The 19,390-nt window shown below is 38.5% G+C and overlaps 4 protein-coding genes and 1 non-coding gene across 5 annotated transcripts; all 5 read left to right on the top strand.

The window, feature by feature from the left end:
• Nucleotides 1-2,558: 2,558 nt before the first annotated feature.
• On the top strand, nt 2,559-5,267 carry LOC101312361. Its single transcript, XM_004302433.1, has 3 exons — nt 2,559-3,826; nt 4,438-4,610; nt 4,698-5,267. The coding sequence occupies exons 1-3, from the start codon at nt 2,968-2,970 to the stop codon at nt 4,953-4,955; spliced, it is 1,290 nt and encodes a 429-aa protein (XP_004302481.1). The 5' UTR covers nt 2,559-2,967; the 3' UTR covers nt 4,956-5,267.
• A 756-nt stretch (nt 5,268-6,023) lies between these two features.
• Nucleotides 6,024-8,021, top strand: LOC101311695. The gene has a single exon (XM_004304999.1). The coding sequence runs from the start codon at nt 6,024-6,026 to the stop codon at nt 8,019-8,021; it is 1,998 nt and encodes a 665-aa protein (XP_004305047.1).
• Nucleotides 8,022-8,941: 920 nt separating this feature from the next.
• LOC101312068 lies at nt 8,942-9,644 on the top strand. The gene is made up of 2 exons (XR_184865.1): nt 8,942-9,022; nt 9,093-9,644. It is a non-coding gene; the product is annotated as an uncharacterized LOC101312068 (transcript).
• A 1,108-nt stretch (nt 9,645-10,752) lies between these two features.
• Nucleotides 10,753-13,517, top strand: LOC101311403. The gene is made up of 3 exons (XM_004304998.1): nt 10,753-12,185; nt 12,824-12,996; nt 13,099-13,517. The coding sequence occupies exon 1, from the start codon at nt 10,753-10,755 to the stop codon at nt 12,169-12,171; it is 1,419 nt and encodes a 472-aa protein (XP_004305046.1). The 3' UTR covers nt 12,172-12,185; nt 12,824-12,996; nt 13,099-13,517.
• A 1,362-nt stretch (nt 13,518-14,879) lies between these two features.
• Nucleotides 14,880-17,880, top strand: LOC101311774 (bifunctional 3-dehydroquinate dehydratase/shikimate dehydrogenase, chloroplastic-like). Its single transcript, XM_004302432.1, has 11 exons — nt 14,880-14,962; nt 15,094-15,329; nt 15,420-15,525; nt 15,769-15,987; nt 16,077-16,423; nt 16,583-16,646; nt 16,738-16,843; nt 16,938-17,081; nt 17,168-17,316; nt 17,414-17,576; nt 17,684-17,880. Exons 1-11 carry the CDS (start codon nt 14,948-14,950, stop codon nt 17,725-17,727), a joined length of 1,593 nt encoding a protein of 530 aa, XP_004302480.1. The 5' UTR covers nt 14,880-14,947; the 3' UTR covers nt 17,728-17,880.
• The last annotated feature ends 1,510 nt before the right edge of the window (nt 17,881-19,390 follow it).

Here is a 19,390-nt window from a genome sequence, read left to right as displayed (position 1 = left end):
CTCTCCTCTCTCTCTCTCTCTATATATATATATATATATATATATATATAATTAACTCATGACAAATCATTCAAATTTATAATAATATCATAGACTCATAGTGATGAACATATAGTTTTGGACACATTAATTATACTAAATTATTCATTTTTCAACTAGATCTTAAATCCTTATCGTTTCATGATACATGGAGATAAAAAAATTGAACAAATTTTGGAGCGTCTAGATCATGCAATTCCATGAAAGAAAGAAAATAAACTAATCAAAAAATCAATATTTTGCGGCTAAATTCTTACCTTTTGAATTCCACCCGTGATAAGTCTGAATATGATATCCGGAAAGCAATCCCATATACTTGGAAGGAACACGCCAACTGGAAGTGGACCATCTGTACTACAAAACAAAAAGGTTAAAACATATTAAGGTTGTAACAAAGCACTTGTGCTGTTAAATAGTTGTGAAGGACGACACTGGTAGAGATCAGTAAAAAATCATGCATAAAATGTTTAGTGATATAATTAGCCAAATTATACATAACTAAACAATTTTAGATTTTATTAATATATATATATATATATATATCTTCTTACAGTTATAAGAACCATAAAAATTAATCTATTCTTCTTACAATTTTAGAGTAAAATGATGAATCATGTATAATTCTAGAGTTTATTCCCACCTTACCTTCAAAGAATATAAACTTCCTGTTAAATCTCCTCCTTTGATTCTTGTCGATGAAAAATATGGGAATTTGTTCATCCAATGTAAGTTATTCTTTTCAAAAACACTTTGGATTATGGAATTGCATTCGTCTGAATTCGTGACTGCTATAGAAGAGCAGTCTGAGCATAGTTCTCGGCTATCTCCAAGGTCCAGACATTTTGTTTCTCCATCTTCCTATATACATATATAAGCAACCAAAGGAAAAAGTTTTAGTTTCAATTAGCTCATTAAATAGAATAGGGTCTTGTAATATGTATTCATAGGAACATCTATTCTGAGGAGGAGCCGATGAGATAAACCTTGGATCTGTAACAAGAATCACACTTTGGCCGGAAATTGCTTGTCAAATACCTATCATGTTTCACTTCCTCCTAAACAAGGGAATTCAACAAAAAAAAGATCAATTCAATGAGGTTGAATAGAAAACTCTACTGGCGTTGCATGATACATGCAGCAGCCTAAAATAGATGAATTGGAAGCAATGGAAATTACATAAAAGTGGCAATTAAACACTACTTACAGAGTTATTTTGTGACATCAATCTATACGATCCCAACATAAAGAAATATCTCAATTCATTTTCCAGTTAATATTTAGTCATATCCAAAGATCATATATGTCACAAACCACCACTCCACGATGTTTCGTCTCATCATAGGTTTAGAGAAGCTAATTTCTCGGTTGATGTTTTGACTAATTTCGGTCATTCTTATCTAGTCTTAAAATCTTGTGACTACACTATTCCTCTTCCGTGATCAATATTGTAGTTGATGCTTTGAAGAATCTTGGACACTCTTATCCAACCCAAAAGTCTTACGACTCCAGTAATCCTCTAGTTTCTAGGGGAGCTATTTTATTCAAACAATTAGTCCCATGTTTTCTGATTTTGGATGATTCAGAAATTTTATATGTAATCTATTATTTTGACTACTTAAAAAATTAACTATTTAGTGTGGTAAAGTTGATCAAGCCACCTAGAAGACTAGAATAGATTTCATATGTCTAGAGCTTGAATATCAACACCCTTCTTGTGAAGGTTTATAGGGCATTTGGGTTCATGTCCCTGCGATGGGGGAAACCAGACTAATTATTGAATACTCTTGTGAATCCGATCTAAATACTGACTGAATAAGTACATTACTAACTCATTTGAACCTCCGAAACCAAATATGTTTTTCACCAAGTACACGTGTCGGATTTCTGGCTGCCTGTGGGTCCCTATCTGCTCTGCTGAGTAGGAATCTCTACAGTTGAGAATAAGCTCGGTCATGGAGTGAGCATGACCCCAATTTGAAAGCAACGACCTTTTTGATTTCTCTCCGCCATTAACGTCGGTAAAGTTTTAGCCTTTAGGGTTTCGACAATCGGAGCAGAGCAGAAAATGGAGGAGCTGACAGCTCCGGCGACGAAAGACTCGGACTTGAAGCAGCGGCAGAGGAGCTTCGGCAAAGCGTACACCACCTTCCAAACGCAGGCTGCTTCGCTCGTCGGGCTGACCCGCCAGTTCAAGGAGCTCCAGGCGCGGTGGGGGTCCACCGAGACCTCGCTCCGGACACGGTTCCAAGAAGCCCGCGACCGGGAAAGGGAGGTCGGCGCCAGAGAGAAGAAGCTGGAAGAGAGAAAGGCGGAGATGGAAGCGCTGGAGAAGCAGCTGGAATCTAGTAAGTACCACCTGGCTTTTCTGAAGCCGTTGATTGTTAAACATGTGGAGGAGCTTGATTTGTTGAAGGTGAGGGTGAGTGAGAAGAAGGAAGAGTTTGATTTGGTTGAAAAGAAGGGTTTGGAATCGGCCCAGAGATTGGGAATTTTGGAGAAATGTGTGGTGGAGAAGGCGAAAGAGGTTGCGGCGAAGGAGATGGAGCTGCGAGTTGTGGAAGGGAAGATTGAGGATAGTATTGGAGAATGTGGGTTGAAAGAAGAGGAGATTGAGGCGAAAAGGAGGTGTTATGATGAATGGGAGAAGGCGATGGGAATGAAGAGAGGGGAGCTTGTTGATCAGGTCGATGCGATGAAGATATTAGTTAGAGAGAAGGGGAAGGAGTGTGAGTTGATTGAGAATCGGGTTTTGGAGTCCGAAAAAAAGAGTATTATTTTGGGAGATGTGTGGAACAGAGGAGGAAGGAGTTTGAGAATAAGGAGAAGGTACTGAAGGAGCGGATTCGGTTAAAGGAGAGGGAGTTAGATGGGGTGTTGAAGTTGATTCAGGAGCAGACGAAAGAATGTGATGTGAAAGGGAAGCAAGTTATGGCATTGCAGATGTCAATTGAGAAATGTGAGAAGGAGATGGAACTGAAATGGGAGGAGTGGTCTTGTAAGCTTGAGTTGAAGGAGAGGGAGCTAGAAAGGTTGTTTGAGAAGTTTGAGTTGAGAGGGAAACAATTTGAGCCGATTGTTGAAGAGATTCGTGTTATTGATAAGAGGGTGGATGAATGCTTAAATGAGGGTCTAATTAAAGAGAGGTACTTGCAATCAAGTGAAAAATCGATACAAGAACGCGTAAGGGCTTTGGATTCAGTGTCCCATGATCTTGAGATGAAAGGGAGGCACATTGAAGAGGAGGCCAAACAGCTTGAATTGAAGCAAACACAATTTTCTTGTCAAGTGAAGACTCAGCTGTTCAAAAGAGAGAAGTATTTTGCCTCATCACTTAAAAAATTGTTAGAACAACAAGATCAGTCTTTGAATGCAGTCCAAATGAAGATGGAAGCGGTCAAAAAGCTTTCAGAGGGGAAACATGAACAGCAGGGCAGAGCGATATTGGAGTTGAAACCAAAACTATTTGATTCTCAGCTATTGGGAAGAGAAGTGCAACTTGTTTTACTTAGAAAGTCGATGGAGGAATTTGAAAAGCAGTTCAGCAGATTCAGAAAGTCGGTTCAAGATCAGATTAAGCATTTGGATTCACTCTCCCACGCACTCCATACAAGTGAGAGGCAAGTTGAGGGCAAAGAGCTTGATCATTTGCAGTTAAAACATTTTAATTCTGAAGTGAATACTGAGTGCTTGGAACATGCCCCTGCCTCTGACAATATGAATATTCCTCAATCTGTAAGCGATCAACTTCACATTAGTACGGATGGTAGAAGCTTTGAGGTGATCCCTGGTAAGTGTTTTGGCTATGAGTACGGATATCTTTCATACATACAGACATACAAACATGCATACATACATACATACGTACATACGTATATGTCTGAGTTTATTTTATGTAATTTCTCTTTGCATTCACAATATTAGGCTATATGCTTGTAAGTTGTAACCTTGACTATCCTAGATGCCATTATGTGTCCCTTGTGCTCCAGTCACAGTTATCTTAGGCTTGATTCGTACTGCATCTAGGAAATAGTGGTTTCGACCATTGCCAAAGTGCTTTGAAATAATTTAAAACCGAAGATGCGTCAGGACTTCAAGATATGGGTTAGGCAATGTACAATTAGGAGTTCAAGATATGATGTAGGCTATGTACAATTGCGTGAGGTAGTAGGATTCTTAACAGATTGATTGAGTTGGTGCAGGTACTAGATTACTGGTCTTTTCCTTGCATTACTATGATTGTGTTCTAACTACTAAGCTTCTAGTTTCATCTATATCATCTTACTATCCTTTCTGCTGTTAATGCATTGTAGTAACTTCATTAAGTTTGGGTGATGATGCTATGGAATTCGACTTCTGTCTGGCAGTTTGATGAGTCCTTCAATTTGTTTCACTTAACAGGTATTATTCAGAATCTTATTGAAAGCAAGCAGCTGATCAAGGCTGTTACATTTATCTGCAACTTCAACCAGACTGACAAATTTCCCCTGGTACCACTCTTGAAAGAATATGCGGAGGATGCAAAGAAAAGTTGCACTGAAATTTTCAGTAAAGACATATCACATGATGAAAAGGTACATTCAACAAGTGCCTTCTAAATAGATACATCCAGGAACATCCTTAATTAATTTACACCTCTTGGGGATGAATTTTGCTTTCAGGAAAAGGCTGCAGATGACCAAATAGCTGATCTAAGAGCTCTGATTCAATGCATTGAAGATCACGGCCTTGAGTCACAGTACCCACCGATTGATATTATGATGGAAATTGAATGGCTTGGGAAGCTAAAGGAGAATCCATACCTGGTGCCATCTCTACCGTCCAATGTTGAAAAACATGAGCAGAAAAAAGGAAGGAAGCGAAGTTCCAGAATTGCTACACCAACATCTCACACATATCAGCTGCGTAAAAGAGCATAATTGCTAAGTTTATTGCCACAGAGAATGCTTGAATAGTGGAACACCTATCTTGTTTGAAAGTCTTTCCTACAGTCCTCGTATGGTGTGGCCTCGAATCATCCTAATCTTACTGATTGAAACAACTTTGGTATGTCTACAAATGCTTTCCTGTTGTTTGTTTGTTTGTTTCAGATGCTCCCCATAGTGAGGCATAAACCTTACCCTAAAACACGAAGCTAATTTCTGTGATACTTCTTCATGTTATTGATGAGGATTGCTCAAACTCTGCAATGCCTAGATTGTATCATTTAACAACTCACTATACTTCATTTATTGATGAGGATTGAAGTTTTCTTTAAAGATACATTTATTTCTCGTAGCATTTAAGGAGTTAGTTTAGTTCCTTATTCTAGTATGTATAGGTTTATTTTAATGTCTATACAAGACATCAGTTTACTTGTTCAAAACTTACACAACTTGCTCAAGCAAGCAATGGTTTCCCAAGTAAGAACTTTTGTACTGCTACCATGCGTCATCTTGATGAAAACCTTAACAGTGACTAAAATATTAAAATAAACGAAAATTTTGAGAAAATATCAAAATTATTGTGGAAATTTTAGTCCCTTCGTCTAAAACATCGTCACAAGCATTAGTCTTTGAAGCTAATGATTTCACCAAATATTTCGCAAGAATTTGGAGCATTTTTTTTTTTTTAGTTAAAAATAAAGAATTTGGAGCATTTGCAAAACAAGCATTAATAATACACGTGTCGTCCTGTGGACCCTGTCGCTTCAAATTAACCCGGCCTAGCCTAATAAACACTCAATATTCACGAAAAATGTCTTTGTAGCGACCAAAATTAGAAAATTAAAATACGGGCTTATAATAATACACGTGTCGACCTGTTGTCTCTCTTGTGGTCCCTTTTTTTTTGTTTTTTTTTTTTTCTTCTTTCTGGAGTAGGAATCTCATTTTACTGATCAGTCTAATTCAGTGAGCTCTCCTCTAATTCACTGAACTCTCACTCTCTAGCTTCCTCGATTTTTTGTCCGTACAGTTTTAGGGTTTCCACAAAAATCGGAGAAGACGATGGATGAGAAAGAGGCCAGCTTCCGCAGAAAGTTAGAGGCTTTCCAGACCCAGGCGGCCTCCCTCGTCCAGCTGACCAAGCAGTACCAGGAGCTCCAGGCCCGGTTCGACTCGGCCCAGAATGACCTCCGGAACCGGTTCCGGGAAGTCAGGGCACGGGAAGACCGAATAGGAGTCAAAGAGAAGGAGGCGAAATCGAGTAAGAGCCACTTGCTGTCCCTGAAATCTCTGATTAAGAAACATGTAGATGAGCTTGATTTGTTGACTGTGAGAGTTAGGGAGAAGAGGGAGGCGTTTGCAGTGGCAGAGATTCGGATTCGGGAGAAGAAAGATGAGTGTGAGTTTGTTGAGAGATGTCTAAATGGGAAGAGGAGAGTGTGTGTTTTGAAACAAAGGGAGATTGAGGAGTGTGAGAAGGAGGTGGAATCGAAAAGGGGGGAGCTTGGTTTGATTGAGAAATTGAGGGAGGAGATGATCAGGGAGATGGATTCAAGAGCGAAAGAGTTTCGCTTTCTTGAGAAGGCGATGGAGGATTGGTGTAGTAGGCTTGAATTGAAAGAGAGGGAGATTGAGGGGCTGTGTGAGAAGTTTGAATTGAGGACGCAAGAGTTTGAGCTGAGAGTTGAGGAGATTGGTGTTATGGAGAAGAAGGTGGAGGAGTGCCTTGATGAGATTGTGATTAAAGAGAGGTATTTGGATTCTGTCTCCAAAGAGTTTGAAATGTTTGCTTCTCGAGTTAAGAGTGAGCAGTTGGAAAAAGAAAACCATTTTGCTTCACTTGAGAAATCGATGGAAGAACGAGAGAAGACCTTGAATGTACTTAAAAAATCGATACAGGAACGCGAAAAGTCTTTGAATTCTGTCTCATATGAAGTGAAGATGAAAGAGGGGCAGCTTGAGGAGCAAGCTGAAGAGTTGGAGTTGTTTGCTTCTTGCGTGAAGGCTGAGCATTTGAAAAAGGAGAAGCATTTTGCTTCAGTTGAAAAATTGATGGAAGAACGAGAGAAGACCTTGGATGCACATGAAAAATCTTTACAAGAACAAGAGAAGTCTTTGGATTCAGTCTTATATGAACTCAAGATGAAAGAGGGGAAAATTGAAGAGCAAGCCAAAGAGTTTGAGTTATTTGCTTCTCAAGTGAAGGCTGAGCATTTGAAAAAGGAGAATCATTTTGCTTCAGTTGAAAAATTGATGGAAGAACGAGAGAAGAGCTTGGATGCACTTGAAAAAGCTTTACAACAACAAGAGAAGTCTTTGGATTCAGTCTCATATGAACTCAAGATGAAAGAGGGGAAAATTGAAGAGCAAGCCAAAGAGTTTGAGTTATTTGCTTCTCAAGTGAAGGCTGAGCATTTGAAAAAGGAGAAGCATTTTGCTTCAGTTGAAAAATTGATGGAAAAAAGAGAAAAGAGTTTGGAATCACTAGAGAAATCGTTACAAGAGAGCAAACAGCATTCGCAGAGACAACTTGAAGAGCAGGGCAGAGTGCTTCAATCAAAGCAAGTTCTATTTGATTCTCAACAATTGGAAAGAAAACATCAACTAGACTTGTTTGGAAAATCCGTACAAGAACGTGAAAAGCAGTTGAATGCATTCCAGGAGTTGGTTCAAGAGCAGAAAGAGCATTTGGATTCTCTCTCCCACCAGATGAAAGATAGGCAACTTGAAAAGCAGGGCAGAGAGCTAAAACTGAAGCTAACACATCACGAGTCTCAAGCAAAGGCTGAGCAGTTGGAACTGACACCCGCTGCTAATAATATGATTATTCCATATTGTACAAGTGACCAACCAGATGGTAAAATCTTGCAGTTGCCAATCGATGAGAGGTTAAACAAGGTTGAATCGGAGGGTGGCGAATTGTCAGCTCTTTTAGATGCAGATGAGATTTTAAAACTTCTTGGAATGATTTCGCAGCATAAGCAGACTTTGAATTTGTGTCAGACACTTGGTTTTGAAGATAAAATTCCTGGTAAGTGTATTAAAAATGAGCCTTCCTAGAGTGTTGTTTTTGTTCCACTTTGACTACTTTACAATATACTGAGTGTATATGCCTCTCAAGTTCTAGGATACAAATGTGAAGGTCATAGATGCCATCAGTGTGTCCCTTTCACTAACATGATACTTATCTTCAGCTAGGTTTGTATACTGCGTCTAGGAAATGATAGGCTGATGACTTGGAAACGGCCTTGATATGATTTCACTAGCCAAGGATTCTTCACAATCACAAGATGCGTACCTTGTTAGAACTATGCACAATATAGTTTAAGTAGTAGACTGTTCACAGATTGTTGTTGGTTGGGATTATTGATATACTGTCAGTGGAGGTGAAATAACTGAGGATCAGATTATTTGTTCGCTGAAGTGTATCTTGCACCATTTCAGCTTTTCCATAATTATTTGTGAATATGTGATTCTGTTCTAGCTAGTTTCTTCTTTTTCATCTTAAGTATGCTTTATTTTGTTGAGGAACTTGCTGTTAGTAACTTTAAGATTGGGGGATGAACTGATGATGGTATGGAATTAGACGTGTCTGTAGCAGTTTGATGATCCTCTAATTTGTTTTGCAACTAGCAGTTTGATGATGCTATGGAATTAGACTAATTCACTGAAATGTATCTTGCACCACTGGCATTTCATCTTTTTCCTTGCTTATTTGTGAACATGTGATTCTGTTCTAGCTAGTTTCTTCTTTTTCATCTTAAGTATGCTTTATTTTGTTGAGGAACTTGCTCTTAGTAACTTTAAGATGGAGTGATGAACTGATATGCTGTGGAATTAGACTTGTCTGTAACAATTTGATGATCCTTGAATTTGTTTTCCTCCAAGCAGATATTATCCAGAATCTCATTGAAAGAAAGAAACTGATTGAGGCTGTTAGATTTATATGCACCTTCAAGCTAAATGACAAGTTTCCCCCAGTAGCACTCTTAATACAAATTGTGGAGGATGCAAAGTGTTGCAGTGAAATGCTCGGCGAAGTGGAATCACATGATGAAAAGGTACCTTAGATCTTCATTCAACATCCAACAACTGCTTCTGAAATAAATCCATGCTTTTGTTCTCTCTCAGGAAATGGTTGTGGATGACCGAATAGCTGATCTAAGAGCTGTGCTCCAATGCATTGAAGACCACAAGCTTGAGTCCCAGTACCCACCAATCGGCATTGTCATGGAAATTCAAGGTCTTGAGAAAGTAAAGGTGAATGGGAAGTTAATGATGTCTCTTTCAGCCAGTGTTGGAGAACAAGTGAAGAGAAAAGCGTGGAAACAAAGTTCCAGCAGTCCCTCGCCAACACTTGAAGCATATAAGCGGCATAAAAGAACATAATCGGTGAGCCATATCCGTGCTAGTCATTGCCAAATTATACCCCGGCTATCTGGATTGGCTTTCTGTCTTGCCTGTATAAACACCCTGAGTTGTCTGGTGATTATCTCCGTCAATGAACCATGAAAGTGGTGCCAGTTTTATTGCCATAGATGGATGGCAGGCTAGTAGCATCAAGGTGAGTCCCGGCTCTGCTCACATTTGTGAGCAATCTCTTGTGCAAAACAACCATGTAAGAAATCTCGAGTTTTGGAGGTAGGTTGAGGTGCTATATATTCTTCCAGATACCATTTATCATCATAGTGAGATTGATACTTCCAGAGTAAGCACTCTTAACTAAGAACTACTAGTAGAACAGTATAGGTTTATCCAAAGAATTTGAAAGTTCAATTGGAATACTTGATATTCTCTCAACTATTTCGTAAGGAATTAATACAAGTGCAAAAAGCAAGGTAGTATCACACTCTTTCCAATCCAAAAATTATGAACCTTAAAGTGTCTTTATCAACCACCATTGATTGATATATAGCACAGAATACCAATACTAGACCCCGTTGTTTTCATTTCAGAAGGAAAGGAGCAATTAGTAGTTAGTAGCCATTTTATAATTAGGACTTTAAAATAAGGTGGTGCTATTCACACACGTTTTTTATATATTCACACACCTTATTTACGTTAGGAGTTAATAATATAGCAATTTCAATTGGTAGTTTATAAGTAAAACTGAATTATAACCGTTGAAAAATTGATAAGGTGTGTGAATAGTAAAATAAGATATGTCGTGTATGCATAACATCATTGTCATGTTTCAAATATTTACAAAGGCTCTACGGATCAACTGATTTTCAGCTCGGACACATTATCCTATTACAAAAGACAGCTCAAAATTTCCAAACTTTCTGATGGATCACTCATACATACAATTTCTAACGCATAGTGCACCTCATATAGCAGATACAATGCTAGACTTGTATATACATTCATTAACTGTTGTTTTATGGTCCATATTATGGTATGCACACAAGTATATATATTTCTGTTAATTTAATCCCTTATTTTAATGGTCAAAACAAAATTTTGGATAAGTTGCTTTATGGTAACCTCATGTCTTGATTCTTACCTGACCTCTTTTAGAGCAATTCGTTTATTTGTATCTCCTTCTTTACTGAATACAAAGCTTAACGTCTTTCATCTTAAAAAAAAAAAAAAAAAAAAAAAAAAAATTAGGAGAGGGGATGCTGGCTGGGATGGACCCATAATACAGGTGTCGACTTTCTACTTCTCCTGTGGGGCCCGTGCTGATTCACATTCATATAAAATTAGAAGCTCACTCACACTGATGGAGTGTGTTACAAGAGCTCTCCACCTTCTTCTTCTTTCTCAAAGTTTTAGGGTTTCCACAAAAATGGAGAAGACGAATGAATCAAATAGCAGTTTCCTCGAAAAGTACGGGGCTTTCCAAGCCCAGGCGGCCTTCCTCGTCCAGCTGACCAATCAGTGCACGGAGCTCCAGAACGAGCTCGGGACCCGGTTCCGGGAAGTCAAGGCCCGGGAGGACGATATCGGAGTCAAAGAGAAGGAGCTGGAATTGAGTAAGAGCCACTTGCTTTCCCTGAAATCTCAGATTAAGGAACATGCTGATGAGATTAATGTGTTGAGTGAGAGAGTTTGGGAGAAGAGAGAGGCGTGTGAGGTGACCGAGATTCGGGTTTCGGAGGCGAAAGATGAGCTGAAGCTGGTTGAGAGATGTGTGGAGGAGAAGAGGAGGGAGTGTGATTTGAAACAAAAGGAGATTGAGGAGTTTGAGAAGGAGGTGGAATCGAAAAGGGGGGAGATTGGTTTGATTGAGAAATTGAAGAAGGAGATGGTGAGGGAGATGGATTCGAGGGCGAAAGAGTTTCGCTTTCTTGAGAAGGCGATGGAGGAGTGGTGTTGTAGGCTGGAATTGAAGGAGAGGGAGATTGAGGGGCAAGAGTTTGAGCTGAGAGTTGAGGAGATTGGTGTTACTGAGAAGAAGGTGGAGGAGTGCCTTAACGAGGTTGTGATTAAAGAGGGGCAACTTGAAGAGCGAGCCAAAGAGTTTGAGTTGTTTGCTTCTCGAGTGAAGGCTGAGCATTTGGAAAAAGAAAAGCATTTAGTGTCACTTGAAGAATCGATAGAACAAAAAGGAAAATCGATGGAACAAAAAGGAAAGACCTTGGCTGCACTTGAGAAGTCGTTACAAGACCGCCAAGAGTCTTTGGATTCAGCTTCATATGAACTGAAGTTAAAAGAGGGACAGCTTGAAGAGCAAGCCAGATTGTTTGAACAGGAGCAGATGCAATATGCTTCTCAAACGATGACTGAGATGTTAGAAAGAGTAAAGCATTTTGCTTCACTTGAGAAATCCTTAAAAGAGAGAAAAGAGCATTCGGAGAGACAACTTGAAGAGAAGGCCAGAGAGCTTGAATCAAAGCAAAAACTATTTGATTCTCTGCTATTGGAAAGAGAAGAGCAACTTCATTCATATAAAAATTCCATACAAGAATGTGAAAAGCGGTTCAATGCTCTCCAGAAGTCAGTTCAAGAGCAGAAAGTGCATTTGGAATTACTCTGCCATGGAATCCAGATGGAAGAGAGAAAACTTGAAAAGAAGTTGGATCTTACAGTCGATATCAGTACATATGGTAGAACCTTGCAGTCGTCAATCGCTGAGAACTTAAACAAAGTTGAGTTGGTGGGTGGCCAATTGTCAGCTCTTTTTGATGCTGATGAGATTTTCAAGCTTCTTGGAATGATTTCTCAGAATAAGCAGACTTTACAGAAATGTCACACTTTGGTTTGAAGATAAAATCCTTGGTGAGTGTTTTAAAAATATGGGCTTTCATAGTAGTTTTTTTTTTTTTTTTTTCCACTTTTGACTACTAGTATTTATCTTTTGGTCTGTTCTTTTAATTCTCTTTAAACTTTACAATATAGCTAGGTTATATGCTTCAAGAATTCTAGAAAATTAGTGCAAGTCACTGCCATTAGTGTGTCCCTATTGCTAGGTGATACTTATCTTCAGCTTGATTTGTATGCTGCCACTAGGAAATAATAGGCTGACAATTAGGAAATGACCTTGATATGATTTGAGTACCCAAAGATACTTCACAAGTACAAGATACCTTGTTAAAACCATGTTCAATAAAGTTAAGTAGTCAGCTTTTAAGATTGATTTTGGTTGGGATTCATTATATTTTGTCAGTGGAGGTAAAAAGAATTGATGTTCAGATAACATTTTCACAGAAGTGCATCTTGAATCACTGGCACTGTCTTTTCCCTCCTAGTTGTGACTTGTGACGTTGTGATTCTGTTCTAGTTTCTTCTTTGCCATCTTAAATATATTTTCTTTTGTTAATGAAACTGCTGTTACTAACTTCTCTAAGATGGTGTGATGAACTGATGATGCTATGGAATTAGACTTGTCTTTATCCTTTAATTTGTTTTGCACTCAGATATTGTTCGGAGTCTCATTGGAAGAAAGCAACTGATTCAGGCTGTAAGATTTATCTGCACCTTCAAGCTAAATGATAAGTTTGACCCAGTACCACTCTTGATAGAATTTGTAGAGGATGCACAGAAGCGTTGCAATGATAGGCTCCGTGAAGTGAAATCACATGTTGAAGAGGTACCTTAGATCTTCATTCAACATCCAACTACTGCTTCTGAAATAGATATATACCATTCTCAATGTTAATGGACATCTATCCATGTTTTCTTTCTCTTGCAGGATAAGGTTGTAAATGACCGAATAGCCGATCTAAGAGCGGTGCTTAAATGCATTGAAGACCACAGCGTCCCATACCCAGCAATCGGCATTATGAAGGCTATTCAAGATCTTGAGAAGCTAAAAGGGAATGGAAAATTGAGGCCGTCTCTGTCACCCACTGTTGAAAAGCAAGAGCAGACAGAAGGAAGGAAAAGAAGTTCCAGCAGTCTATATCCCACACCTCATGCATATCAGCTGCGTAAAAGAACATAATTAGTGAGCCATGTCAGCTGCTAGTCTCCATGCATTGCCAACTTTCACCGTACCCTTGGCTGTGCAGTCTAGTTTGTTGTCTTTGGTAGTTGGGTATGTCTTCCAATGACTATGAAATTGGTGCTAATTCTGTTTCTCCACAGAATGCTGGAATACATCTTTTGAATCAAGATCTTTCCAAGACATCGTAGTAATGTCCTTAACTAAACCTAGTGTGAACCTGTAACAAATTCCAAAAATGAAGTACTAGTTGATCCATCGTGGTACCATATGCCTTGAGTCACCCCTAATTTACTGCATGTGCTACTTTTCTTGGTCAGCAACTGCTTTGTTTCTGAGTTGCATTGATTCTCTTTAGGAGAAGCACATATGTTCTGACTGACTTAACAGACTTGATAGGTGTGGAAAAAGTATGATTGGATGATTTTGCTCACTTATGTACAGCATAGTCATTTCTTGATGCCTTGAAGTTTTACTCTTTGAGTTTCACCGTGCATAAGTAACCTTATTATGGGTGTCAAATACTTGTCTTTCTTCTGGGAAACAACTTAAGTTGGGATAGTTTTCTGGGGTTGAAGCAAAAGTTGAACTTCCTTTTATCCTAATATGTGGGTATGTTCATTTGTGAGTTCAAGTTCAACTTCCTTATACCAACAAAGGATTGGTATTTTGTATTGTATATTCTAAAAATTCAAATAATTGTGTGCTCAAGTTAGGTGTCAGGACCATAACGGTGATAGAGCCATGGAAGCCCCCCTCAGTATTTCTTTGACTTTCAGTCGCCAGCTACAGTAAATTGCTGAATAGCAGGTGCCTTTGAAAATCTTTGTCTTTCTAATTTGATAGGGTCTATGGTTGGTAGATGTATTATGTACAAGAGTTTAGGGTTTATGGGTTTAAGGTAATCTGGGGTTTAGAGTGTTTGCTGGATTTTGATAGAAATTGTTCGTGGATTATGTACATCAACTTGGGGCTGAAGAAGTATGTGTTTCATTGCTTGTTTTCTTGGGAATTGAAAGGGTTGGGATCTCTGAAATCCCAAAAAAACCATGCCAATTACAAGTTTGTGTTTTTCTTTTCGATTTTTTAACAGTAACGAATATGGGTAATAACATAACAGAAAGATGGCAACTTTAACCATCAAATTTTACTTTGGATGAGGAAAGTTTAGCTGTGTATTCAATAAACAGTATGCATATAGTATGTGAGACTCAGATCATTGATCAGTACTATTTGGCGTACCTCCCTCACTACCTAATGTTCAAAGATGATATTGATGTTCTTAAAATATTCCACCAGGAAGATAGAGTTGACCAAAAATATTTTGGAGTTGATTTTTTGATGGCTTTGCAATGGTCATTCCAACTCCAGAGCTACCTTTCCTTCTGTATGTTTTTCACAAACAAGATTTTCATTTGTCAATATACTCAAGTAGGTACATCCACTGCCCTCTCAATAATTACTAGTACACTAGACCAAATCACAATCAAGCACCCTTCCATATATACCTTGCATGCTTAAACCACCTTATACATAGAGTGCTGACATTTGAAGTAGTCCCAGAAACCTCAAGCCACAATACCACCAAGTTTCCGACATGGGAAGCCTTCCGGTAAATCTTTCTGTTCTTTACCTTTTCTGTTTCCTGGTACCCATTTTAGATTCTCATATTATTATGCTAAATGCATGTTACAATCTCTTGTGCTCATTTTTGTTCTTGTTTGTGTCGGTGTGTGATTTTAGTTTACTACCTCTGATCTTCACACAAGCACTGGAGGATTTCTGAGCAGCCCAACATTGCTATGTACACCCCTAATGGGAACCACAGTGGACCAAATGCTTATTGAGATGCACAAGGCTAAGGAAATTGGTTCTGATGTTGTGGAAATCAGGCTGGACTGTTTGAGAAACTTTAACCCAAGTTCAGATCTTCAAATACTTATCAAGCAGAGTCCTCTGCCTACTCTTGTCACTTACAGGTAATGAACTGAGCAACATGTAATCAAGGCTGAAACATAACCTGGGTTTATGTTTTGTCAAGTACTTACCATCCTTTGTTAACTCTTCAGGCCAGTTTGGGAAGGCGGTCAATATGAAGGTGATGAAACCAAGCGACAAGATGCTCTTCGGTCAGCCATGGAACTGGGAGCTAACTATATTGATATTGAGCTTGAGGTAACCTACCTAGCTATATATGTAGTAGTTAACTAGTTATATATTAATGAACCTTCACATATAATTTAGATCATCAGTAGCCATTTCAGATCACTTTTTTCTTGCATCGAAAGATAACAATGATTCATTAGCTGGATTTGTGATCAGTAAGTTTTGAAATGCATATTAACTAGGAATTTTATGTTATGCCAAGTATGTTAAGGAACATGTAACTTAAGACTTCCATGTTTACCCACCTTTCAGGTTGCCCATGAATTCAACAATTCCATCTATGAAAAGAAGCCTGACAACTTCAAAGTCATTGTTTCTTCTCACAACTTTCACAACACTCCATCTTCCGAGGCAATCGGAAACCTTGTGGCGAGAATCCAAGCCACTGGAGCTGACATTGTGAAGATTGCAACTACAGCGTTGGACATTACAGATTGTGCCAGAATTTTCCAGATTACTGTGCATTCACAGGTAAGCCAGTTTGAGAGTTGAAGGAATTTCATATGTCCTTACTTTGATATATGGATTTGCAAATGACATGTTTCTGAATTTGTGACCAGGTCCCAACAATAGGTATTGTTATGGGAGAGAGAGGTTTGATTTCACGACTACTTAGCCCCAAGTTTGGTGGATATCTTACCTATGGTGCACTAGAAGCCGGTGCGATATCAGCTCCTGGGCAACCAACTGCGAGAGACTTGTTGGATTTATACAACTTCAGACTTATTAGACCTGATACCAAAATCTATGGGATTATTGGGAAGCCTGTTGGTCACAGCAAGAGTCCTCTACTATTCAATGCAGCATTCAAGTCAGTTGGCCTTAATGCAGTCTATGTTCATTTTCTGGTGGATGATGTTGAGAAGTTTTTCAACACATATTCATCCGTTGACTTTTCAGGATGCAGGTATAATCCCCTTTCAGAATGCTTACTATACTCTGCCATTTCTCATAGCCCATAACTTTCGGAAACTTGGGGGTTTCACTTTTTATACTTCATATGCATCATTGAAGGATTTCTAGTTAAGAAATTAGTGGTCGCTAACTTATCTGATTTGAAATGCAGTTGTACCATTCCACATAAGGAGGCAGCACTCAAATGCATGGATGAGATTGATTCCATTGCCAAGGTATTTTGATAAGTTTTCACCCTGCAGCACTTGTTTAGATATTGTCACATGAATCAGAACTTGATTTACATCACCTCTTTGTTTGTAACAGAAAATCGGAGCTATCAACAACATTGTCAGGAAGCCTGATGGGAGGTTAGTGGCTTTCAACACCGACTACATTGGCTCCATCAGTGGCATTGAGGACGAACTACGAGGTCTACTCATCGTTTCCTTGCTCCTGTACTAATCAAATTATCTTCTTAAAACATGTGATAAGCTGCCTCTTATAATTTCCTTCCTTTATTACAGGTATGAACGGTGCCATTCCTGCTGGTAAATCACCCCTGGCTGGAAAGTTGTTTGTGGTCTTGGGAGCCGGTGGTGCTGGCAAGTCACTTGTATATGGTGCTGCACAGAAAGGAGCAAGAGTTGTATGTGCCAACCGAACATATGGTAACATCCTACAACTGTACCTGTGAATTATGCAAAGTTAATTTCTGATTTTCATTGTGGTAATTCATGTTGTATGTCTATTGCAGAAAGAGCCAAGGAGCTGGCTGACAAAGTAGGGGGACAAGCTATGACTCTTGAAGAAGTTGAAAATTTCCATCCGGAAGAGGGAATGATTCTTGCCAACACTACATCTGTGGGGATGAAGCCTAACGTTGATGACACTCCTATCTCCAAAGTCAGTGTTTCCTCGCAAACCTTATTCATCTTAAATGACTTCATGCCATTGCCATCAACATAAAATCTCAACAAGCTTTTATTTTTGGTTTCTGCAGCAAGCTCTGAAACACTATTGCTTAGTTTTTGATGCCATCTATACGCCAAAAGAGACTAGACTCCTCCGAGAAGCAAAAGAGACTGGAGCTGCTGTTGTATATGGGACAGAGATGTTGATTAGGCAAGGGTTTGAACAATACAAGAACTTCACTGGTTTGCCAGGTAAACTGAACATGTTTGATTTACCAAATGTGTATCATCTAAATTCAATATTCACATTAATGGGTGTTACTACTTACTGACTTATCTTTGTTTAATTCCAATTGCAGCACCTGAAGCATTGTTTAGAGAGCTCATGGAGAAGCATGCATAAGAGAGAAGACTTGATTTGCAACCCACACTTTTACAGTGCTACTGTTGTATCTGATTCTATGCTTAGATAGCAGAATTTGCTTTTAAAATTTTCATAATGTGATAAAGCTTTGAATTTGTTGTATGAATAACAACTTTATTTTCATCCATGAAATGCTCTAAGAAAAGTAGATGGCAGTTGACAAGCACATTTGAGATGCAAGCAATGAGATAACAACCTTAATAACAAGAAGTGTGATAATTTTGAAGGGAAAGAACAAGTGATAACAGTAACCAGGAAAAGAAAAAAAAAAATAAACCATGTGGAATTTAACAAATGATTGTGATACGTAGATCTCTTTATAATATGTCCTTATGGAAATCAATGCCATTAAAAAAAAGAGAGCTCCACTTAATATCTGCTGAAAGAAGCTTAAAGATCCTAATGAAAGCTCAGTCATACTTGCCAAATCACAAACTTATCAAACTGGTCCTCTCATGTCTGTGGATGATGTGAGAATTGACTTATGGAAAATTAGATAGGTATTAGCAGCCTAAGCTATGCTAACATACCGAAAGAAGGTTTGGTTGGATCATTCTCAACAAAAGAAAAAGGATCAGATCACATTGTTGGTTATTTGGTTGATGGCAATAGTATTTAGAAATTTAGAGCAAGTCTGGTCACCACAAACTGGAAAAGGGTGTCTACCAAAAGTCCAAAACAGGAATTGATGCTTGATTGCAGAATGTTGTGGGAACACTAAGTTTTGTACTAGATCAAACATTATGACAACATAATTCCAACTACATATGCCAGTCTATCAGTCAAAGATCTCACAGTCCCAAGTTTCAATATAGTAGGCCACTTTAGAATTAGGCCCCTTTAGATTTATAAAGACCTCATTGTAAAGATAAGATAGAAATGTGAACTTCGTATAGCCACTAAGATCGTGTACTTTCTCTTCTCTTTGTAGAATCGTTCTAAACTAACTATCAGATATCAATTAAACCAATATGAGGGGGGAAAAATAACAAAACATGCGTCTCGTTTGCACTCAGGGACGGAACTAAAGCAAAGGCTGTATCCAGCCCAACCGAAAATTGGGCCAAAAAACCCCTAGGTATATATATATATATCATAGCCCAGCCCAGCCCAATGAAAAAAAAAAGTAATGTCTTATTTACCTAATTACCTGGGTACATAACCAAAATGGAGGGCTGAACTTTTGGCAGGCTCCCTCAGTCCCTCGTCAGTTCCTCTAACGGTCTAACTTCAATTTGTATTTGGGTGATTGGGATTTAGGAGAAAGTGAAACTTCAAAGTCCAACTCTACAACTACAAGGTATGAATGATTCCATTTGTTCTATTGAAATTGAAAGTAATTAGTTCTGCATTTCTGTTTTTGATCAATGACGAATTCGATTTAGGATTCAAGAATCAAGACCTCAATGTCTTCAAAGCTTTGGACCTTTGGTTGATTGCCTCTATTATAGCCCCAAGTGAGCAGTTCTTGTAAGTTTTCACTCTTTGAATCTTTGATCTTGTTTAATTGAAGTGATATGTGAGAACTGAGAACATGGCTTGATTTAATATAATGTTGCTTATCAATTTATATATATATATAGGTACTGATAATGACTGATCATCGAAAGCCCAAGCGATATAAAAGTCTTTCTCATGGTTT

The sequence above is a fragment of the Fragaria vesca genome, linkage group LG6 (assembly GCF_000184155.1).
Source record: "Fragaria vesca subsp. vesca linkage group LG6, FraVesHawaii_1.0, whole genome shotgun sequence".
Taxonomy (NCBI): domain Eukaryota; kingdom Viridiplantae; phylum Streptophyta; class Magnoliopsida; order Rosales; family Rosaceae; genus Fragaria; species Fragaria vesca.
The sequence above is the reverse complement of the archived record's forward strand: the minus strand, read 5'-3'. Positions and strand labels throughout refer to the sequence as shown.